The sequence below is a fragment of the Leucopleurus acutus genome (assembly GCF_964270905.1).
Source record: "Leucopleurus acutus genome assembly, chromosome: 19".
In the NCBI taxonomy this organism is placed as follows: Eukaryota; Metazoa; Chordata; class Mammalia; order Artiodactyla; family Delphinidae; genus Leucopleurus; species Leucopleurus acutus.
Window position 1 is genome coordinate 26,137,301 of NC_139161.1, and position 23,057 is coordinate 26,160,357.

General features: G+C 42.6%; 2 protein-coding genes across 3 annotated transcripts in view; one reads left to right on the forward strand and one right to left on the reverse strand.

Annotated features, from left to right (window-relative positions):
• SYNRG (synergin gamma) overlaps nucleotides 1–2,695 on the forward strand; it is a gene marked incomplete at its 5' end in the record, with an annotated part of 92,850 nt that extends 90,155 nt beyond the window's left edge. Inside the window, 4 exons of one of the 2 annotated variants that reach the window (XM_082861302.1) lie at nucleotides 98–181; nucleotides 516–626; nucleotides 994–1,029; nucleotides 2,044–2,695. In XM_082861302.1, the coding sequence (XP_082717428.1) occupies nucleotides 98–181; nucleotides 516–626; nucleotides 994–1,029; nucleotides 2,044–2,175 (363 nt within the window). In that variant the 3' untranslated portion in view covers nucleotides 2,176–2,695. The remainder of the gene's footprint in view (nucleotides 1–97; nucleotides 182–515; nucleotides 627–993; nucleotides 1,030–2,043) is intronic. The other variant, XM_082861301.1, reaches the window with a different exon arrangement.
• A 3,592-nt stretch (nucleotides 2,696–6,287) lies between these two features.
• On the reverse strand, nucleotides 6,288–8,732 carry DUSP14 (dual specificity phosphatase 14). Its single transcript, XM_082860907.1, has 2 exons — nucleotides 8,646–8,732; nucleotides 6,288–7,561 (listed from the first exon to the last, which is right to left on the reverse strand). The coding sequence occupies exon 2, from the start codon at nucleotides 7,467–7,469 to the stop codon at nucleotides 6,873–6,875; it is 597 nt and encodes a 198-aa protein (XP_082717033.1). The 5' UTR covers nucleotides 7,470–7,561; nucleotides 8,646–8,732; the 3' UTR covers nucleotides 6,288–6,872.
• Nucleotides 8,733–23,057: the final 14,325 nt, after the last annotated feature.

The following is a 23,057-nucleotide window of genomic DNA, read 5'->3' on the forward strand; positions in this document are numbered from 1 at the left end:
ATCTTTTGCTTAGAGGCCTTTGCCCAGGCTGCTTATTCTACATAGAGTAGATACCCTTCCCTCCCCTACCTCATCCTACCCTACCCCTTTCACCTAGCAAACACCCATCAGGACTCAGCCACCGTGTTTGCAAGTTCTCAGAAGCATTCTCTGCCACCACGCTCCTTTCCCCTTGAGTCGGGTAAGTGCCCCACCCCTTCCCCCTTGTGCTCCGGCGCTCGGTCCTTACGCCTAGTGTGGGTCTCGTGGCACAGTGTGGCCTGACACCCACCTCGCCCTGACCCTAAACAGCTCTCAGAGGACAGGGACCATTTTGTGCTCATCCTAGCACCCCTAGCAACTAGAACACAGCAGGGCAGGTACTCGGTAAACGTCTGGGAAATGGAATAATTGTACTGGTGGTGGTAGAGAGTGGACTGAATTTGCTGCTGGACCTGTTGGGATGTTTGATCAGGGAGTGAAACCAGCAGCGTGTGGAATTCCTGGCTTCTTACCCGTTTGTCTTGTCCTCACAGCCTGATGAAAATTCACTGGATTTTTCCTCTTGTATGCTACGGCCTGGGATTAAAAACGCTCAGGAGCTTGCTTGTGGGGTGTGCCTTTTAAACGTGGACTCCAGGAGCCGGGTAAGTCACCTGCCTTCCCCCCTCCTCTGCACGGGCTGCTTCCCTGACCGACCCAGGAGGCAATCCCATCTGGCCCTTCTCCGCAAGGTCTGTGACCAGAGGAGGGGAGTTTATCAAGCCCTGAAATCTGACCACAGAAGCAGACATGTTCTTTCAAAGGGGCAGGGGGGGGGGGGGGGCGGGGGAGCTGTTGAGGGGTGGAGGCAGCTCCTGCCTTTCTAAGGAGTGGGCTTGTTGGCACGTGCCTGCCCACCCTCTGCACAGTGGGGTAGCAAGGAGAAAAGGTTAAACCTGTAAGGACTCGTTTGGAGGCCAGAGGCCCTGTTCTGGGAATTTTGTTGACCTTATGGTTTCAACGTTATTTCAGAAAGAAGAGAAGCCTGCAGAAGAACATCCTAAAAAAGTATGAACCAGTTACGCATTATCTTAGCGTCTCCATCTTAATTTTGAGTGTGGAAGGCAAATTCGATGATTCCACTGCCATCCTGAGCTGTTCCAGTCATGGATCCTTTGCTGAGTCCTTTTCGTTCCCATAGTGTTTGATTCGGTCAACTAACATGTCCGTGCGGGTCCACTTCCGTCTGCTGTGCATGCTTGTGGCTCATAGCTGGCTTCTGGTGTTGCGGTTATTTTCCTCTGGGATGAACAGGGTAACAGGAAGAGCAGCTTCTGGAAGATGAAGTGGTAGTGACACACAGAATGAGATCAGAGAGCTTCAGGACTTGGCCGTTAGCAGACAAAAACAAATTGTTTGGGGTTTAGAGCTTTATTTATTTGTTTACTTGTTGAGCTTTACAAAACACCCCGGAAGTGATTGAGGTTAGGCCTGGCTGACTGTAACTTACCGGTAAGCCTTATTCATCTGGCAATCATTCTGCTGTGTTTAACATCTTTATTTTTTACAAATCCTATACCTATTTGGACTTTTTAATGATGTCAGTTTGGTTATCAGCTCCGAATGGCATTAGACCCTAAGAGTCTTTAATCTTTCATTTGCTTTCATGATAGGACTGTAATCAGCCTCAGAAACGTAAGGGATGGCATGTTATAGTCAAATGCCAGCCTCAGGGAAGGGCTGCTTTCTTCACAGAGAGATCAAAATGATCCCCAGCCCGTGGCTGTTTTTGTCCAGTGTCAGGACCCCTGCCGACCCCCACAGCCTCTGTCTGCCTTTTCTGGGAACAATTTGGCCTCCTTTTGCTGAAACTGGGTTTAACAGTAAAGATATTTTTATACCTTTAATTAGCGGCGAAAAACTTTCTCGCTTGAATTCCTGTGGCCACCTGCTCAGCTTTTGTGTGTGCGCCAGTTTGGCCTCAGCCTCTGTGAGCTGGAGAGGGGTCTGTGCCGGCTGCTGGTCAGTGCCCAGGTGTGGAGGGAGCCTGACTGGCCCCCCATGTGTGTTTCTTCCCGGCAGGCCTTCAACTCGGAAACGGACAGCTTCAAGCTGGCGTATGGAGGACACCAGTATCATGCCAGCTGTGCCAATTTCTGGATCAACTGTGTCGAACCAAAGCCTCCCGGCCTCATCCTGCCTGATTTGCTCTGAAATTCCTGAAAGCTCCTGTGGGAAGTACTGCCTGAGTTTATTTTCCATCACACCCCTTGGGGTGACAGGGACCAATAAACAGAATGCGAATGCTACAGAGCTCCCCCCACCGCCATCAATCTATGTGAAGAGATCCTCAGGAGGTGGCGGGGGAGGAAGTGCTGCAGAAGTTCCCAGTCTTTCCCCCCAACGACCTTTGCCCCCAGGTTCCCACAGCCAGTCTTTGGTATTCGAGGTAAAACTGCTCTACCCAAACTGCACTGGAAGTTTGCTGACTTATCTCTAGTTCTCTTAAGATGTTTTAAAACATGGACCACAATTTTCTTTATCTAAGGAATATTTGCTGCTGCAGTATTGAAACTGTGAAGAATTGACATTTGAAGAAAAATAAATTATTGCTATAGGACTGGAGTTGGAAGGATGTTTTGATCCAGTGTTTGTGTGTATCTAGAACACTTACTGTTCTGTGAAGTAGAATGCATTTATCCGCATTTAGTTTAATATCTGAAATGAATAAAAAGGGGGAAATTGTGATTAAACTGGTATTCTTTTTATAGAAAAAATTCTGTTTCTCTCCATTGGACAATGACAGGTGGGTGAGGGCAGACTTACCAGCTTTACTGTCGCAACCGACCCAGTTCTCTACTCTTTTCGTTCATTTCTAAGACTGTCAACTTATAAGAAAACTTTCTCAAAACATGCCTGGGAACTTTGCAGTGAGAAGAATGTTCATTTTGACAGAGGCCTGAATCTCAGTGTATCGGGGTGAATATCATTGCCCTTAGGCGCCTTCAGTGAAAGCCTTGTTTTACCTCACACACAGACTGTGAACGTGATACTTTTTTCAGATGAGATTTGGAAAGCCAGCTGAATGAAATCTCTTTGCAGAGGCCTCTAGCCAAATTTCCAGAAATGACTGCACAGGGACCAATACCGCAGTATCTCTGTGAGACCGGGAAATTAATTCAGGGTTAGAAGGTGGAGCTCCTGGCCTAGCAAGGAGAAAAGTAAGGTGTGTATTTGTGGTAGAGGCACGTGACTTAGAAGCAAAGGCAGGAAACTGTTCAAAAACAGCACTGAATTTTAGAAGGAAAAGGCTTATGCTCTCTGATATAGGGAATTTTCTTTGCCACTTAAAATGAATGCATAAAATCAGGGGGAAAAAAGCCAAGTGGTTAAAGACTGTTATTCCTGGGAAGAACCCGCCAAACTAGGACACAGGTTTCTCTCAATTGTTAATTACGTGCTTTACGAAGAGATTTTGAATCTTGGGTGTTTCACTTTGTATGGCTTAAGCTCTCTGACCTAGACTTAGTTTTTATTTGTAAACTGGAAGAGTTGGTTTTGTCTGTGTAATTGCTGCTTTACATAATTAATTAGATCATTTTCCCTCCTGAGGACAAAACTTGAGGAAATTGTTTTGTTCCACCTTACTACCTCTTACTTCCATCCGCTCCAAGAAAGGTAGACATTTTCATTCCCGAGCTCCTGAAGAGGCTTCTGCTTCACCTGGCTGCGCGCCCGAGTGCACAGAGAACTGTTGATGAGGTAAATCTGTTTTACTCATTTGCTCCAGATGATACCATGTCCAGCTACTAATGCCTGGGACAGCTGTCTCTGAATCGTTACCTTTGCCCTCCACAGAGCCAGTGGGTGTTAGTGACAACACAAGTGGGCTGGTTTCTAGCAGGTTTTGCCTGAGGCCTCTGGGTTCCACTTTAGCCTGTGCAGCACCTAGCGTTTCAACACGGCACCAAATTTCAAGCAGCCTTCTAAGTGGTCTTATACATTCCATGATAGACCATGATAAGAAAATCTACCTTTGCGACAAGAAGTGTCTCCCAGTTTGACAGAATTTACATTGCAGAGACATTTTTTGGAAATGCTGTGTGGACTATTATTGTCACAGTGGTCCATATTGATGACATTTCAAAAAGTATGCTCACCTGTTAACTAGATTGGCTTCCATTTCTAGATGTATTCCAGAATGCCTCAGATAAAATTCCTAAGTATAATTACTGCTGACCTTACCAAGTATGATAGGTTTAGTCACTCCATGGGAGGTGCCAGGGGAAAATAGAGCAGACATCAATAAAAAGCCTTTGCTATAAAGAGTATTCACTACTTTCAGTATCTGTTTAGTACTGGAAATGTTTTATTAGATCCACCAGTAAAGATTTGGGGAGTGTGGAATACCGTTGCATTGATTTTCTTTATGCAGGTTTATTAAAATGAGTCGACACTGCATGCAGCTTCACCTCAGCGCTTGCTAGCCAAGAGCCCAGTGTCCTTAGAAACAGTAACCAAGGTTACTTACTTCCATATAGTGCATTGTGCAAGCTGCTTCACCCCCTTCTTGAGTGGCAGTTGGTAAGCAGTTTTGGTGTTGTATTTTGCCCTTAAATTTTTTATGGCTTAGTGTGTCATTTTTGTCTGGACATGCTTGAGGTAGAAGCAGCACAGGGTATATTAGGATATTATCCATGCTTTATTTTTCCTGTGGCTACTAGTTAGTTCATATAGGTTGCATATTTTAAATTATTTGAGTATCTTTTGTGTGCATATGCATAATTCTTTGCTGATTTACAGATGCCTTCGACTTGCCTTTTATTTAATGACTAGCGTGTTCTTAAGATTTGAAAAGATTATAGGACCTTTATATTATAGAAATCTGAAATGTTTGCTCTGCACTGGGGATCACTACAAAATATCCCGTCACACCTTGGAGGTCACGTACCTTCCTTCGTGACCTTTAGCTAATAAACTCCAACCTTTAGATTGGAAAGGTGTTAGGCTTCCCAAGTGCTAAGTTACATCCCAGTAGCGGCATTTGCCAGGATTTCTGTAGGAAATTTTTCTTAATTACCAAGAACATTCTCTTGCTGCGTACAATTTGAGTTTTGCACATTTATCCGGAGACTACCAGACTTACTAGAGTTTGCCTTCATACTGTAGAAGCCGTAGCCTCCACAGCCAGTTCGTTTTTTCTGATTGATTTTTGATCATGTGCTGCTGAGGCATTTATGGGGTGCTCTGATTTCCCATAGAAACTATTAATTTCATTTTAATTTTCCCTTCTAGACAGTAATGGTGCATGTTTATAAAAGTGGACAAATTGTATAAAATAAGAAAAGGTGGAATTTAGAGGGAAACCATTGCCACAAACCAGGTAAAATCTGGAGGATATAATGTATAGAAATATGTGGCCACTGGCATTATATGTAGGGCTTCTTGCCAAACAGACTGAAAATCTAGGAAATTTTTCTACAGATAAGCAAGGAAATGAAGTAAAACAAAGCCGTTGCTGGGACAAGCAGCTCCCCTATAAAAGCAAGGAGCAACCTGCTAACGCCCAGTGGTTTCCCAGGAGCGTGCAATAGAGAAGAGCTAATAGAAACTTCTACCAAGTCCCAGCCAGTTTCTGGGGGCTTCCCTGGTGGCGCAGTGGTTAAGAATCCGCCTGCCAATGCAGGGGACACGTGTTCAAGCCTTGGTCCGGGAAGATCCCACATGCCGCAGAGCAACTAAGCCCATGTGCCACAACTACTGAGCCTGCACTCCAGAGCCCATGTGCACAATGACTGAAGCCCGCATGCCTAGAGCCCGTGCTCCGCAACAAGAGAAGCCACCGCAATGAGAAGCCTGTGCACCGCAACGAAGAGCAGCCCCCGCTGGCCACAATGAGAGAAAGCCTGCGCGCAGCAACGAAGACTCAGTGCAGCCAAAAATAAATGCGTTTTTAAAGTTTATAAAAAAACAAAAAAAGTTTCTTTGATGGAGGACTCACTGCTTTGGTGCCCTCCAGTTCCCAAGAGACGACTGAAAACTGTACCTTTTATTAGAGTGTACACTGTGCTGTTTTCTACTGTTCCAACACTGTGAATGAGGTTAATACCTGCCCATCTGCAAGGATGGGCAGTGCTGACGTGATTCAAGTGGGATGTCTGATTTAAGGAGCATTCATAATTATCACAGGAGCCGTATTTTAATAGCTGTTGGAGAGCATCTTTCTTCCCTCATCCACACACATACACACACACACACACCCTGAAATTCTTATCAGTAAAAATTCCAATATGTTAAGCAGATATATTTATTAAAAATAATGCTAATATAGTCCTGGGGCACACTGATTCCAACAGAGTGTTTGCAGATTCCATTATAATTAACAGCTAAATAATAAAGGCTTGTTTTTTAACTTACAGAGTCACTAAATAATAGGAGGAAAGGAAAGAGGGCTGATCCAGTAGAGACTGACACTGGTATCAATGTTCCCTAAGCATTTGTTTGGTCGGCAGCCTTGGGCAAAGCTTGTATCTAAAGGGTTAATCGGGGCCCAAAGTGATTTTTTGCACTGAGCTCCTCCCATGATGCCAAAAGGCATGGGATTGAGAATAGAGCAGAACCAGTTTATTAAACTGTTCAAATTGTTAAAAAGGATTAAAAGCCAGTTAAAGATTTTCATAAACACTATTCCAAAATGTTAGTTTTAAAAATGTCAGTAGCCATGTAAGCATTCCCCTTACGTTCCTCCCCTCCCTCCTTTCTCTCTTAAGATAGACATGAACACCCAGTGTAAAAAACACTTCAGGGAGAACCAAAAGTCAACCATTTGGAAAGAAAGGTGAAGAGGGGAGCAGACGCGTGCAGCAGATGCTGGTACTGCTCGAGGGGCTGCTGATGCAGGCTTTGGTGACTTATATCCCCCAGTAAGGCATCAGGTGTCGGGACTCCTTCTCGTAAACGTCTGGAACTATGCCATAAGGTGTCTGTACCATTTTAACTGTCGACTTCCCAAAGAGCTGGCGCTCGTAGTCTATCAGCTGCCTCCAGAAGCCCACGTTGGGCCTGATGACGGGCCTCCGGGCTTTCACCCAGGTGTACGCCTCCAGCAGGCACACGTTGTGGTATTTCATCAGGTATGCGATGCAGAGCGTGGCCGAGCGGCTGACCCCTGCAGCACAGTGCACCAAGGTGGCCCCGTGTTTCCTGCTCACGCTGTGGATCTTGTCAGCCACGGTGTCAAAGTATAGTCCAATGGGGGCATGAGGCATGTCAGCCAGAGGCACTTTAACATATTCAAACTGGGGCCAGTTGAAATTGGGGATCTCGATGGTAGCATTAACAATGCAGGTGATGCCACGAGCCTGGAGGAGGTGCCGGTTGGAGGCTATACTGCCTCTGCCCAGGAAGAGCGAGGAAGTGATTTGAGCAATGCCTCCTATGTCTCCCTCAGAAATCATCCGAGGGGCCATGAGAGTCCGGGGTAGCGTGCTGTGACCTCTGGAGCTCATGAAGACGCCAGCAGTCACACTTGCATCATTGGAAGTAAGACCAGAGTGTTTTGTTTTCCTCCACCAAGGAACTGGAAATTACAGTCACTTTCCTGCAAAATACAGGTATATATCAGTACTTTAAATGCTACTGATTCATCACAGCCTTCTGCAGTGCTTGTGGAATGGGAAGGTAAAAGGATGAGAAATGCTTATTTTCTATAATAGTGTGTGCTTTCCAGGACGCAGACAAATCATCTTCATCGATTAACAGTTAGGAAAAGTAGTCTAAGATGCCAATATGCAAAACCAATGTAAAAGTCAGCACTCTGGTGATTTTTTTTTTTTTTTAAAGGCACTAAATAGAAAGTCATCCTATTTTAGGAAAAGTTAAAGACAGAAAGAAGCCCAACTACTCCCTGAACAACAACCTTGCAGGGTCTTGCTCTTATTGAAGGTAGTGGTGTTCCCTGGTAATCAGGAAGAAATCAGAACTTGTGATCCTTTCTGTGGCCATGTTCTTTCATATACTTCTCTTGCCTACCTCCACATCCATGATGGCCATATACTCCTAAACCTAAATCTAGACATAGAGATCATACATAGATTATACTTACAAAGTATAAAAACGATATCGCTTTAGGTAATACATCCAATGCATGGCCTTTGCAGACTAAAGAGATACTGAATTGGATCAGTTACAGAAAAGCCTGGACATATGGTCACCTTAGCCCTTTATAATTTAAAAAACAGCTAACTCTATCATATTTGTGACATTTGAATACCTGTGCTATGTCATTTCCGTGGAAACAATCCTAGGCAATTTGAAGGCCATGGTCTCAAAAATTCATTCGTCTAAGTTAATGAGCATTTTAGCTGACCTGACCCTGGGTGTGGCTAAATTACTTCACCTTCCTCAGCCAATTCTAAGCTCCAAGATGTATCCCACTGGCTTAAGATGTATTGGAATTAAAATTTAACATTTGAACATCTATATTCTTTCATTAGTACAGTAGTTATTATAAAAGACATTCAATATTATATAATCTCTATGTAGTCTTTCATACCACTTTATAGTCTGTGCCCTCTGAGAAGTGTGCTTATCCCCACCCAGGGTACCGTAGGGATGCCCACGGTGATTTCAGTTAGACAAGAACATCCCCGGTTCCACAGACTGGTGATGCTGGGACTACTCACTTGAGGAGTCTGATTACTCTGGCGTCCTGCGTCTGCAAAGTCCTAAGTGAGTGAGTGCTGATGAGAGTGGATACAACTCAGATCTGCAGAAAGACAAAGAGGCAAGAATATGGTCAATCAGGAAGTTCAAAAGAATTCCTCCTGGGTTTTGTTTGTTTGCGGTACACGGGCCTCTCACCGCTGCGGCGCACAGGCTCCGGACGCGCAGGCTCAGCGGCCATGACTCACGGGCCCAGCCGATCCACGGCACGCGGGATCCTCCCAGACCAGGGCACAAACCCGCATCCCGTGCATCGGCAGGCGGACTCTCAACCACTGCGCCACCAGGGAAGCCCTCCTCCTGGGTTTTTACTACGAAATTGGGTTTGACTGGAATAAATCTAGGAAGTGGAAAGCATGTTAAATATATCTCCATGTGCCTTTAAAGAATGTGCCAGTAAGAAATATCAACCCAAGTCTCAGATTTTTGTTAATGACACATAACCCACGGTGTGAAAAATATTAAGTGCTGTTTTGGCTACAACCGAGATGAATTTGAGAGGAGATTCAGAGACTACAACATGCTGAAATGTAAGGCTCTGCTCACGGGGCCAGCAAGAGATGCAGAGCAAGCTGGACTCTCTTCCCTGTGCCCACAGTCCACCTGGCAGTGTGGGACTGTCTGCAGCGTGCTAGATGCTACAGTGGGTGCAGCAGCCGGGCCAGGTGCCCGCAGCCAGCCAGCTTTGCAAAGAGCCGTGCTGCAGAGGTGGCTGCAGCTCTGAACGTCAACTACAGGAGGTGCTGGTGGTGGACAGCAATTTGAAATTGCTTTCATTTTGTATTCTCTTCCAGGTTGGCCCTCTTATTTACTCATTTATGTAACGATATGAACACCAATCAGTATCATTAAAAATGTGTTCCTTCCCCAGTGGCATGCAAATCAATGAAGTTAGAACACACCCTCACAAAACATAACTCAAAATGGCTTAAAGACTTAAATATAAGACATGACACCATAAAACTCCTAGAAGAGAACACAGGCAAAAACATTCTCTGACATAAATTGTCCGGCTGTTCTCTTAGGTCAGGCTCCCAAGGCAACAGAAATCAAACAAAACCATAAACAAAACAAAACGACAACCTACAGACTGGGAGAAAATATTTGCCAATGATGCCACTGACAAGGGCCTAATTTCCAGTATATACAAACGGCTTATACGACTCAACAACAAAAACACAACACAACTGAAAAATGGGCAGAAGACCTAAACAGACTGCTCCAAAGAAATACGGACGGCCCATAAGCACGTGAAAAGATGCACAACATCGCTAATCATTACAGAAATGCAAATCAAAACTACAATGAGGTACCACCTCACGCCAGTCAGAATGGCCATCATCAAAAAGTCTACAAACAATAAATGCTGGAGAGGGTGTGGAGAAAAGGGAACCCTCTTGCACTGTTGGTGGGAATGTAAACTGGTGCAGCCACTGTGGAGAACAGTGTGGAGGTTCCTCAAAAAACTGGAAATAGAGTTGCCATATGATCCTGCAATCCCACTCCTGGGCACATATCCAGACAAAACTATAATTTGAAAAGATGCATGCACCCCTGTGTTCATAGCAGCACTATTTACAATAGCCAAGACATGGAACAGTCTAAATGTCTATCGACAGATGAATGCATAAAGATGCGATACATATATACAGTGGAATACTACTCAGCCATAAAAAAAGAATGAAGTAATGCTATTTGCAGCAACGTGGATGGACCTAGAGATTCTCATTCTAAGCGAAGTCAGAAAGAGAAAGACAAATACCATATGATATCACTTATATGTGGAATCTAAAATACGACACAAATGAGCATATCTACAAAACAGACTTACAGACATAGAGAACAGACTTGTGGTTGCCAAAGGGGGGTGGAGGGGAAGGATTGGGAGTTGGGGATTAGCAGATGCAAAGTATTATATACAGGATGGATAAACAATGAGGTCCTACTGTGTAGCACAGGGAGCTATATTCAATATCCTGTGATAAACCATAATGGAAAAGAATATATATAACTGAAAAAAGAAGTGTTCCTCCCCCGTATGTCCCTCTGCCTTTCCCACGTAACCACTGCACTTAAATTTTCATTTTTTTACAGCTCTGTTGAGACACAGCTGACATACAATTTGATGTACAACTTGATGAGGTTTGACATATGTGTACACTCAAGACACCATGACCTCAAAATGATAAACATATCCATCACCCCCAGAATTTCCTCATGCTCCTTTATAATTCATCCCTCCCTCACCCTCTAGCCCCATTCCCAAGCAACCACTGATCTGCTGTCACTACAGTTTACATTTTCTAGACTTTTATACAATGGAATCATACAATGTAGGGTTTTTCTGTTTGGTCTGGCTTTTCACTCAGCATAATTATTTTCACATTCATCCATGAAGTTGTGTCTATCAACAGGTCATTCCTTTTTATTGCTGACTAGTATTCCATTGTGCAGATACAACATGGTTTATCTCTTCACCTATTGATGGAAATGGGTTGTTTCTAGTTTTAGACTAGTACAAGTAAAGTTGATGTAAACACTCATGTGTAAGTGTGCATATATGCCTTCCTTTCTCTTAAATACCTAGGAGTGGAAGGGCTGAGCCCTATGACGTGCATATTTAACATTTTTAAATAGTTTTTAAAAAATAGTTATAGCTTGCAACCTAAGAGGCAGGCTTCTAATTAAACACACATATAAGGGTCTACTGTAATCCTCTCCAGAGACCTCACAGGGCAGGCACTGTCTTTGTGCTGTCCCTCTGCTGTGTTCCAGAGCACCAGTGTTTCTCAGAGAGTAGCTTCTATGTGTGTCTGGTGCCCTGGCTTTTGTGGCTGCCACCCAGGGGACACCTCTTGATCACCTAGCTCTGGGGGCAAACACAGTTCTTGGCTGGCTACCAACCCTGGGGCACAACGCAGCCAGCCAACTGAAACACACCCTCAGTCTTTCTGTGAAAGAGGCCTATTTGCTTTTCCTGGAGCTTCAGCCTAAGGGGCCAGCTTCTGCTTTGGCACACTCTGGGGACAGAAGCCAGTGGACGCCATCTGTGTGTTCACCCTCTGCCTCACTCCAAGTCTCTGGTATCTTCCAGAAAGGAACTTGTATACTCATCTGGTATCCTGATTTTTGCCACTGCTGCCCAAGGGACACCTCTAGATCACCTGGCTCTGGTAGACAGTGGGACTTACTGCTAGTCATCCCACAAGACTGTATATTTACATACTTTAAAAGCTGGTGACTGAGACCCTTCCCTATAGAATACTGACAGGTCTGGACCCACCTGCAGCTACTGGAAGCCACTAAAAATAAAATAGTCTGGACAATCACAAAGGTTTGAGGGACAATCACAAAGGTTTGAGAGACAACCAAGATTAAGGCAGGGTTGAATGGTAAGATTCATCTCCTACACAAGGTCACTCCTCCAAGACTGGGAGAGGTGGCTCTTTTATCTAATGCACAGAAACCAACAGGGAGAGTCTAAAATTAAGATGAAAAAGTAGAGGAATATGCTCCAAATGAAAGAACAAGATAAAACCTCAGAAAAAGTCATTAATGAAATGGAGATAAGTGACTGACCTGTTAAAAAGAGTTCAAAATCATGGTCATAAAGATGCTCACTTAACTCGAGAAAAGAATGGATGAACACAGAACTTCAACAAAGAGACAGAAAATATAAGGAAGTATGAAAAAAGTCACAGAGCTGAAAAATACAATAACTTAACTGAAAAATACACTAGAGGGGTTCAACAGCAGAGTAGATGACAGCATAAAAAGGATCAGTGAACCTGAACACAGGGCAGTAAAACTCAAACCACTGGAGCAGTAAAAAGAAAAAGAAAAAAAGTGAAGATTGCTTAAGGGACTTATGGGATAACATCAAGCAAACCAACATTTACATTATAGGGGTCCGAAAGAGAAGAAAGAGAGAGAGAAAAGGGATAAAAACGTCCCTGACCTAGGGAAGGAAACAGACATCCAGATCCAGGAAGCCCAGAGAGTTCCAAATAAACCAAACCCCAAAGATACCACACCAAGACACATTATAATTAAATTGTTCAAAGTAAAAACACAAGAGAATTTTAAAAGGCAGAAGAATACAACTAGTTATGTACAAGAGAACCCCCATAAGACTATCAGCAAGTTTTTCAGCAGAAACTTTGCAGGTCAGAAGGGAGTGGCATGATATATTCAAGGTGTTGAAAGAAAAAACTTCCAGACAAAAATACCAGCAAAGTTGTCATTCAGAATTTAAAGAGTTTTCCAGACAAGCAAAAGTCAAACTGGCCTTACAAGAATGAACGCAACTTTTTAAAGCTGAAAATAAAGGCCACTAATTAGTAACAGGAAAACATATGGAAACATAAGTCTCACTGATAGAGGTAACTATAGTACACTTTAGAAAAATGTAATGTAAAGGTGGTATGGATTAATTACTCATACAGCTAGTATGGAGATTAAAAGATATGGTAGTAAAAATATAATAATTAAGGGATATACAAGATAAAATGGTGTAAAATGTGACATAAAAAACAAAAATGTGGGGGATGGAGGAGTAAAAATGTTGTGCTTTAGAATGAGTTTAAACGTAGACTGTTATAAGTTCTTATGTGTAAGCCTCATGGTAATCACAAAGCAAAAACCTATAGCAGATTCACAAAAGATCTAAGAAGAAAAGAATCTAAGCATACCACAAAGAAAATCATCAAACCACAAAGTAGCAGAGCAAGAGAAGAAAGGGACAGAGGAATTACAAAACATCCAGAAAACAATTAACCAAATGGCAGTCAATAATTACTTTAAATGTAAATGGACTAAATTCTGCAATCAAAAGACAGAAAGGGGCTGAATGGATTAAAAAAAAAAAAGACATGCTGCCTACCTCAGACGTAAGGATACACACACTCACTTCAGATGTAAGGACACACACAGACTGAAAATGAAAGGATGGAAAAAGATATTCCATGCAAATGAAAACCAAAAGAAAGCTGGGGTAGCTATACTTAGACAAAATAGACTTTAAAATAAAGAGACAAGGGCATTACATGATGATAAATGGGGTCAATCCAACAAGAGGATATAACAGTTGTAAATATTTATGCATCCAACATAGAAGCATCTAAATATATAAAGCAATATTGGGACTTCCCTGGAGGTCCAGTGGTTAAGACTCTGTGCTCCCAGTGCAGGGGGCATGGGTTTGATCCCTGGTCAGGGAACTAGGTTCCCACATGCTAAGATCCTGCATGCTGCACCACACAGCCAAAATTTTTAAAAAGTAAATTAAAGCAATACTAACAGACGTCAAAGGAGAAACAGACAACAGTACAATAATATGGGACTTTAATACCCCATTTTCATCAATGTATAGACCATCCAGACAGAATATCAGTAAGGACACATCAGCTTTAAACTACACATTAGACCGGGTAGACTTAACGCATATATACAGAACACTTCATCCAAAAGCAAGAGAATACACATTCTTCTCAAGTGCACATGGAACAATCTCTAGGACATATATTAGGCCACAAAACAAGCCTTAATAAACTTAAGAAGACTGAAATCACATCAAGCATCTTTTCGAACCACAACAGTCTGAAGCTAGAAATCAATACAAGAAGAAAACTGGAAAATTCACAAATAAGTGGAGATTAAACAACATGTTACTGAACAACCAATGGGTCAGAAAAGAAATCAAAAGAGAAATCAAAAAAATACCGGAGACAAATGAAATTGGAAATACAGCATACCAAAACTTATAGGATACAAGAAAAGCACTTCTAAGAGGGCAGTTCATAATGATAAATGCCTACACATCAAGAAACAAGGTAGATCTCAAATAAAGAACCTAACTTTAGGGACTTCCCTGGTAGCACAGTGGTTAAGAATCTGCCTGCCAATGCAGGGGATACGGGTTCAACCCCTTGTCTGAGAAGATCCCACATGCCGTGGAGCAACTAAGCCTGTGTGCCACAACTACTGAGCCTGCACTCTACAGCCCTCGAGCCACAACTACTGAGCCCACACTCCACAACTACTGAAGCCCGTGCGCCTAGAGCCCGTGCTCTGCAACAAGAAACCACCACAATGAGAAACCCACACACAACGAAGAGTGGCCCCCGCTCACCGCAACTAGAGAAAGCCCACACACAGCAATGAAGACCCAACGCAGCCAAAAATAAATTATTTTTTTAAAAAAAGAACCTAACTTTACACTTCAAGGAACTAGAAAAAGAAAAAACAAAAACCCAAGTCAGTAAAAGGAAGGAAATAACAAAGATCAGAAGGAAAATAGAGACTAAAAAGACAACACTATAGAAAAGATCAATGAAACGAAGCGAAACTCTTTGAAAAGATAAAATTGGCAAACCTTTAGCTAGACTCAAAAAAAAAAAAAGACAAGAGGACTCAAAATCAGAAGTGAAGGAAGAAATTTTTACAACTGATACTACAGAAATACGAAGGATCATAAGAGACTACTATTAACAATTATACACCAAGGCTGAATCATGAAGAAAAAGAAAATCTGAAAAGACCAATAACTAGGAAGAACATTGAATCCATAATCAAAAACCCCTCAACAAACAAAAGTACAGGACACAGTCAGCTTTTCTGGTGAATTCAACCAAACATTTAAATAATACATACTAGGGACTTCCCTGGTGGTCCAGTGGTTACGACTCTGTGCTCCCAAGGCAGGGGGCCTGGGTTCAATCCCTGGTCTAGAACTAGATCACGTATTCCTCAGCTAAGAGCCCACACAACGAAGATCCCATGTGCTGCAACTAAGACCCAGCACAGCCAAATAAATTTTTTTAAAAAAGAAAAAGAATACATACCAATCCTCAAACTCTTCCAAAACACAGAAGAGGAGCAAACACTTCCAAACTCATCCTACAAGGCCAGCATTACATTACTACCAAAACCAGACAAGGGCACCACAAGAAAAAAAAATTACAGGCCAGTATCTCTGATAAACATAATGGAAAAATCCTCAACAAAATAGCAGCAAACTAAATTCAACAATATACTAAAAGGATCATACACCATGATCTGGTGGAATTTATCCCATGGATGCAAGGATGGTACAACATCTGCAAATTAATCAATGTGATACACCACACTAAGAAAAGGATAAAAATCACACGATCATCTCAACAGGTACAGAAAAAGCATCTGACAAAATATAACATCCCTTTATGATAAAAACTCTTAACAAAGCAGGTATAGAGAGAACATACCTCAACATAATAAAGGCCATATATGACAAGTCCACAGCTAACATCATACTCAGTGATGAAAAGCTGAAAGCTTTTCCTCTAAGATCAGGAAAGAGACTGGGATGCCCCTTCCTGCCACTTTTATTTAACATGGTATTGGAAGTCCTAGCCAGAGCAATTAGGCGAGAAAAAGAAATAAAAAGCATTCAGATCAGAAAGGAAGAAGTAAAACTGTCACTATTTGCAGATGACATATTATATATAGAAAACCCTAAAGACTGGACACACACAAAAAAAGTTAGAACTAATCAATGAGTTCAGTAAAGTAGTATACAAAATCAATATACAGAAATCTGTTGCATTTCTATAGACTAATAGTGAACTATCAGAAAGAGAAATTAAGAAAACAATTCCATTTAAAACTGCATCAGGGGGCTTCCCTGGTGGCACAGTGGTTGAGAGTCCGCCTGCCGATGCAGGGGACACGGGTTCATGCCCCGGTCTCCGAAGATCCCACATGCCGCGGAGCAGCTAGGCCCATGAGCCATGGCCGTTAAGCCTGCACGTCCAGAGCCTGTGCTCCGCAACGGGAGTGGCCACAACAGTGAGAGGCCCGAGTACCACAAAAAAAAAAAAAAAAAAAAAATGCATCAGGAAAAATAAAATGTTTAAGGAATAAATTTGACCAAGGAAGTGAAAGACCTGTATACTGAAAACTGTAAGACATTTATAAAAGAAACTGAAGAACACACAAATAAATAGAAAGATATATTTGGTGCTCATGAACTGGATTAATATTGTTACAGTGTCCATAATACCCAAAGCAATCTACAGATTCTGTGCAATCCCTATCAAATTTCTATCAAAATTATCAAATGCCTATCAAATGGCATTTTCACAGAAATAAACAATCATAAAATTTGTATGGAAACAAAAAGTCCCTGAATAGCCAAAGCAATCTTGAGAAAAAAGAACAAAGCTGGGGGGCATCACACACCCTGATTTCAAACTATATTACAAAGCTATAGTAATCAAAACAGTATGACATCAGCATAAAAAAAGACACATAGATCAATGAAACGGAATAGAGCCCAGAAATAAACCCATGTATATATGGTCAATTAATTTACAACAAAGGAATCAAGAATATACAATGGGGAAAGGACAGCTTCTTCAATAAATGGTGTTGGGAAAACTGAACACCACAAAAGAATGAAACTGGACCACTATCTTATACCATACAAAAAGAACCTCAAAGTGTATTAAAGAGTTGAATGTTAAGACCTGAAACCATAAAACTCCTAGAATAAAACATAGGAGGTGATAAGCTCCTTCACACTGGTCTTGGTGGTGATTTTTTGGATTTGGCAACAAAAGCAAAAATAAAAATGCAGGACTAAATCAAACTAAAAAGCCTTTGCTTTTGTTTAGGAAACTAAACAAATGAAAAGACAACCTATGGAATGGGAGAAAATATTTGCAAATGATATGAACAATAGGGGTTAACATCCAAAATACATAAACAGTGTGTATAATTCAATAGCAAAAAAGAAACCCCAAACAATCTGATTTAAAAATGGGCAGAGGATCTGAATAGACATTTTCCCAAAGAAGAAATGCAGATGGTCAACAGGTACATGAAAAGGTATTCAACATCACTAATCATCAGGGAAATGCAAATCAAAACCACAATGAGATATCACTTCACTCACACCTGTTATAATGGCTATTATTGAAAAGACAAGAAATAAAAAGTGTTAGCAAGGATGTGGAGAAAAAGGAACCCTTGTGCACTGTTTATGGGAATGTAAATTGGTGCAGCCACTACAGAAAACAGTATGGAGAGTCCTTGAAAAGTTAAAAATAGAATTACCATATGATCTAGCAATTCCATTTCTGGGTATTTATCCAACAAAAAATGAAAACACTAACTCGAGAAGATATATGCATCCCCATGTTCACTGCCAAGACACGGAAACAACCTAAGTGTCCATGGATGGATGAACGGATAAAGAAAATTTGGTATATATACACACCATGGAATATTAATCAGCCATAAAAAAGAAGGAAATCTTGCCACTTACAACAACACAGATCTTGAGGGCACTATGCTAAGTGAAGTAAGTCAGAGAAAGACAAATACTGTATAGCATCAGTTATACATGGAATCTTTAAAAAAAAAAGCTCATAGATACAAAGAACAGATTGTTGGCTGTCAAAGGTGGGGACTAAATGGGTGAACAAGGTTAAAAGATACAAACTTCCAGTTATAAAATAAGTCATGGGAATGTGATGTACAGCATGGTGACTATAGTTAATACTGTACTACATATTTGAAAGTTGCTAAGAGAGCAACTTAATCTTAAAAGTTCTCATCACAGGAAAAAAATTCTGTTAACTATGTATGGTGACAGACGTTAACTAGACTTACCATGATGATCATTTTGCAATATACACAAATACTGAATCATCATGTTGTGCACCTGAAACTGACACAATGTTCTATATCAATTATACCTCAATTTAAAAAATTAAAATAATTCCAGCTTTATACTGCAGTGGTTCTCACACTTGGCCTGCATCAGAATCACCTGGAGGGCTTGTTAAAACAGATTGCTAAGCCCCGCCCCCAGAGTTTCTGGTTTAGTAGTTCTGGAGATGGGCTCTAGAGCTGCCACTTATTTCCCACGTGATGCTGATGCTGCTGGTCAGAGGACACACTTTGAGAACCGCTGCAGAGGTGGATGCTGTGGTGTGCCACCCAGATTCCCCTTCAAGACTGAGGCACTCAGAATGCAGGTGCCGACGGATCACAAGTCTCTCCCCAGAAACGGCCCGTGCCTGAAGGGAGCTGCGTTGCCCAAGCTTACCACCCCCCTCGTTTGGGGACCACACCTGCTGACCAATGATACAGAGGTACACAGACGTATATAGGTGAAACTGCATCATGAAGACGAACAAGGAAGTAGTCGCATAAGGAAATGCATGCGGATGTGAGGGTCAGATATGCATGGAAACAGGCAGAACTTTAAAAGAACAGCCTGTCCTGCAGCAGAGCACATTCTCATGCCACTTCCAAGTCTTTCCCTGGCAGAATCCTAAGAGTTTAAAAAGCAAAGTCACCGTGGTAATAAACACACAAAGTTAGGCTTTTGAACTGCTGGTGATAACTCCATCCTCAATGTGGAAGATGCTAATCAAATTTCCAACCAGGTTATCTAGTTACTGTCTAATTAAGAGGGACTCAGTCTCGTGGTCTCCCAAATAATTATACTTTTGGGAAAACCACTTGCCCTCCTGAGGCATGTGTCCCAGGCTCACTGGCCTTTTCAGCAGAAAGGTCTTCATCAAGGGCCATGGGTAAGTGATGGGTGGGCTGAAAGCCTAGCTTACTCAGTTAACTCCCATTCGTCAGGCAGTGATAGGGTACTTGGTGCTGCAGGGAAAAGAACGCAGACTGTGAGTCCTCAGGGCAGAATCCAAGTGAGACAGACATGATGCTCCCTCCCTGCTGCTGCTAGTCAGTCTCGTGCCAAAAACCTGTTTAAAATGCCAAAGCTGAGTCCAAGGTTTAGAAAAACAACTTCTGCCAGAGAGCACTCAGAGGGCACAGATGCTCCTCTGACCAACACTCCCGACCCCTTTTACAGATCGAAAAATACAAGGTTCAGAAAGGGGGAGATGATTTCAACTTGGAGAAGACAAGTCACAGGGCCAAGAGAAGATCCAAGGTGTCTGGATCCCTTGCTCAAGCCCACACACAGCTTCTCTGTGCCTGTGCGGGGGTGGCTGCAGCCTCACTACCTGCCCTACAGGACTCCCGCCCCACCAGCACCTTCAGTGCACGAGGGGCCTTAGATCTGCCTAAGCAGGACATGTTCAAATGCTACACACAGAGAAGAATGACCCCAAATGGGCTGCCCCAGTTTCTCCTATTGCCCAGAAGAGGGAAATACTGCCACAGACAGGTACACCTTTCAGGACCCAGAACGCTCTCCTGATAGCAGGGGGACCTCAGCAAGGAGCAGTCCCAGAGCAGGCACAACAGGAAGCCCTAGTTTGCTTCATTTCTAAGATTAGCAGATTCTGATAAAAGAAAACATGCATATTACATCACAGGTGTGTCAAAATCAACTTAGTGAATGTGTACAGGAAAACGGAGAAGGATATCTATTAGGAGAGTAAAAGACTGACCATGTTTGAGGGATCAATGATTGCAAGATGCCTTCTGAGGGACAGCACCACTCCCATTGCAGCACACTGGTCTCTGGGACAAGGATGACCAGAGAGAACACCAAGGAGTGTCCATGTCGCTGTCCATGGTGTTCAGCTCAGCCCTCCCAAGTTGCTCTGGCAGCTGCATTTACGTCTTGGAGGGAAAAATGCTTTCCTGGCCAGGGGAATGGGGGTGGGGTGAGGTGAAAGACAAAAAAGAGGAGGTGTCCTAAACCAACCCCAGAGAGGTGTTTTTGTTGTTGTTGTTTAACAAGTTATAAGAAATGTCAGGGACGATGCTGGTCTCTTTGAATAACGAACATCAAAGTGCTAAATGCTAAGTAAAATGCAGAATTAGTGTCTACCCAGTGGGCCTGTAATCTCAATAATGCATTAAGCTATTAACAACAGCCTGCTCCCTGCACTGGAGAGCTCCTGGAATGTGGCACCAGCGTCTATACCGGCAGCAGATGCAGAATTGCTACCTGGTGTCACAGCTACCTGGTGTCACAGCCTATTCAGAGCATCCGTCCCACTGCCACAGAAGCTTTTTTTTTTTTTTATGACAAAAATCACTAGAATCAGGAGTTAAAGAACTGAAATTCTATCTACTGCTTTTTCTCCTCATGTTGAATAAGCAGAAAAATGGCCACAGTGGTGCTAGAGATGACCATGTAAAATGATCTAAGACATTTTTAGCTTTAGGGATTTCAGAGGTTTGCAGTATATACTGGAGGCCTACATTGTTTTTATTTTTTAATACATGAAAAGCCTACGTAATCACATTTTCTTTTTCCATTGAGGTAAATGTTTATCTAGTTCTTTCAAAAAAAAAAAAACTCTTAAAAAAAAAACTCTTTTTAAAGTCACCCTTTTTAAAAGAGAGGTGGGCTTCCCTGGTGGTGCAGTGGTTAAGAATCTGCCTGCCAATGCAGGGGACACGGGTTCAGCCCGGGTCCACAACTATTGAGCCTGCGCGCCACAACTATTGAGCCCGCGTGCCACAACTACTGAAGCCCACACACCTAGAGCCCATGCTCCACAACAAGACACCACAATGAGACGCCCGCGCACCACAACGGAGAGTAGCCCCCCACTCGCCACAACTAGAGAAAGCCCACGCACAGCAACAAAGACCCAACGCAGCCAAAAATAAATTCATTTTAAAAATAATAATAAAAAATAATTAAAAAATAAAAGAGGCATTTTAGCCTACATTGTTGTAAATAAATACTACTTTTCTCATTACATTTCGTTATTAAATCAGAAATGTGTTCCACTGGGGAAAGAAGTTAAAATACTCTTAAAAATAAAAATCACAGTGCGGCAAAATTCAAGGGAAAAAACTTTCTGACAAAACATTAAGAATAGGGACGTCCCAGGCTTCCCTGGTGGTGCAGTGGTTGAGAGTCCGCCTGCCGATGCAGGAGATACGGGTTCGTGCCCCGGTCCAGGAAGATCCCACATGCCGTGGAGCAACTAGGCCCGTGAGCCATGGCCGCTGAGCCTGCGCATCCGGAGCCTGTGCTCCACAACAGGAGAGTCCACAACAGTGAGAGGCCCACGTACCGCAAAAAAAAAAAAAAAAAAAGAATAGGGACGTCCCTTGTGGTGCAGTGGTTAAGAATCTGCCTGCCAATGCAGGGGACACGAGTTCGAGCCCTGGTCCAAGAAGATCCCACATACCGCGGAGCAACTAAGCCTATGCACCACAACTACTGAGCCTGCGAGCCACAACTACTGAGCCCACGTGCCGCAACAACTGAAGTCCGCACGCCTAGAACCCTTGCTCCACAACAAGAGAAGCCACCGCAATGAGAAGCCTGCACACCACAATGAAGAGTAGCCCCCTCTCCCCGCAACTAGAGAAAGCCTGCACGCAGCAACGAAGACCCAATGCAGCCAAAAATAAGTAAATTTATATTTAAAAAATTAAGAATAAAATTCAAATACTGAGTTATATTCATGTTAAAATAAAATGAAATAAAAGATATTCACAAATTGTTCTCAGTTAATCTGGAAAGCTTTAGTAATTTGCTGAAACACCTCAACATCTTACATTTGGAGAAGGGGCTGTTTTTGCTTTTCCCACCATATAATTTAACTGATAAGATGGCTGGGAAGAGGATAAATACATATAATACACATAGAACTAAAGAATCTGAGAATCACCATTTTAGTTTGGCCACCGATATTCCCCCAGTGTGTAGCTGTAGAGCAACTGCCTGTGTAGTCGTGACCTGGCTGACATCTTGATATCCTCATGTGGACCACTAGCCCATGAACTGAGCCTAACAAAGGCTGATCATTTTAAGACACTAGCCAGCTGCTGGATGGAGAATATACCACAGTCCAAAGGAGGACACAGGCAGTCCACTTGATGAGAGCAAGGAAAAAAGGCATGCTAATAGTGACAGAGATGCACATTCTTTAGAAGTTTAGTTCCATACGATAAATTCATAGATTCTCATGTTGGAAACAGAATAAGTAGAGAGAAGAGACTATAAATAACTATCTATAAAAGGTGAACATATGCATTTATTTGGGTATCAGGGGGCAATCTGTTTACATTTGGAATTGAGTTTTTTAGTCTGGTCCTCATCCACCTTGGTGTTTTAAGTTACTTGTCACTCATTCACACAACAGTACTTACTGAGTTCATCCCACGTGTTCAACACTATTCTAAGTGCTGTTGGGGACTGTGGCAGAATGTATTGGCGAAAAATGGCCATAACAATACCCTGCACCCCCCATGACCTTCTTACAACGTGACCAACTCAACCAAAAGAGAACAGTAGAAATGGTGCTTCAGAGGCTATCATAAACATGTCAAACACCTCTCCCTAGTCTCTTGAGACTTGCTCTTGGAACCCAGCTGCCATGCTGTGAGGCAGCCCAAAGAAGCCGGGCAGAGTCACCATGTGGAGAGGTCAT

Excerpts from the sequence above, each read along its gene's own strand:
- DUSP14 (XM_082860907.1), bottom strand. The coding sequence starts at position 7,469 with ATGAGCTCCAGAGGTCACAGCACGCTACCCCGGACTCTCATGGCCCCT.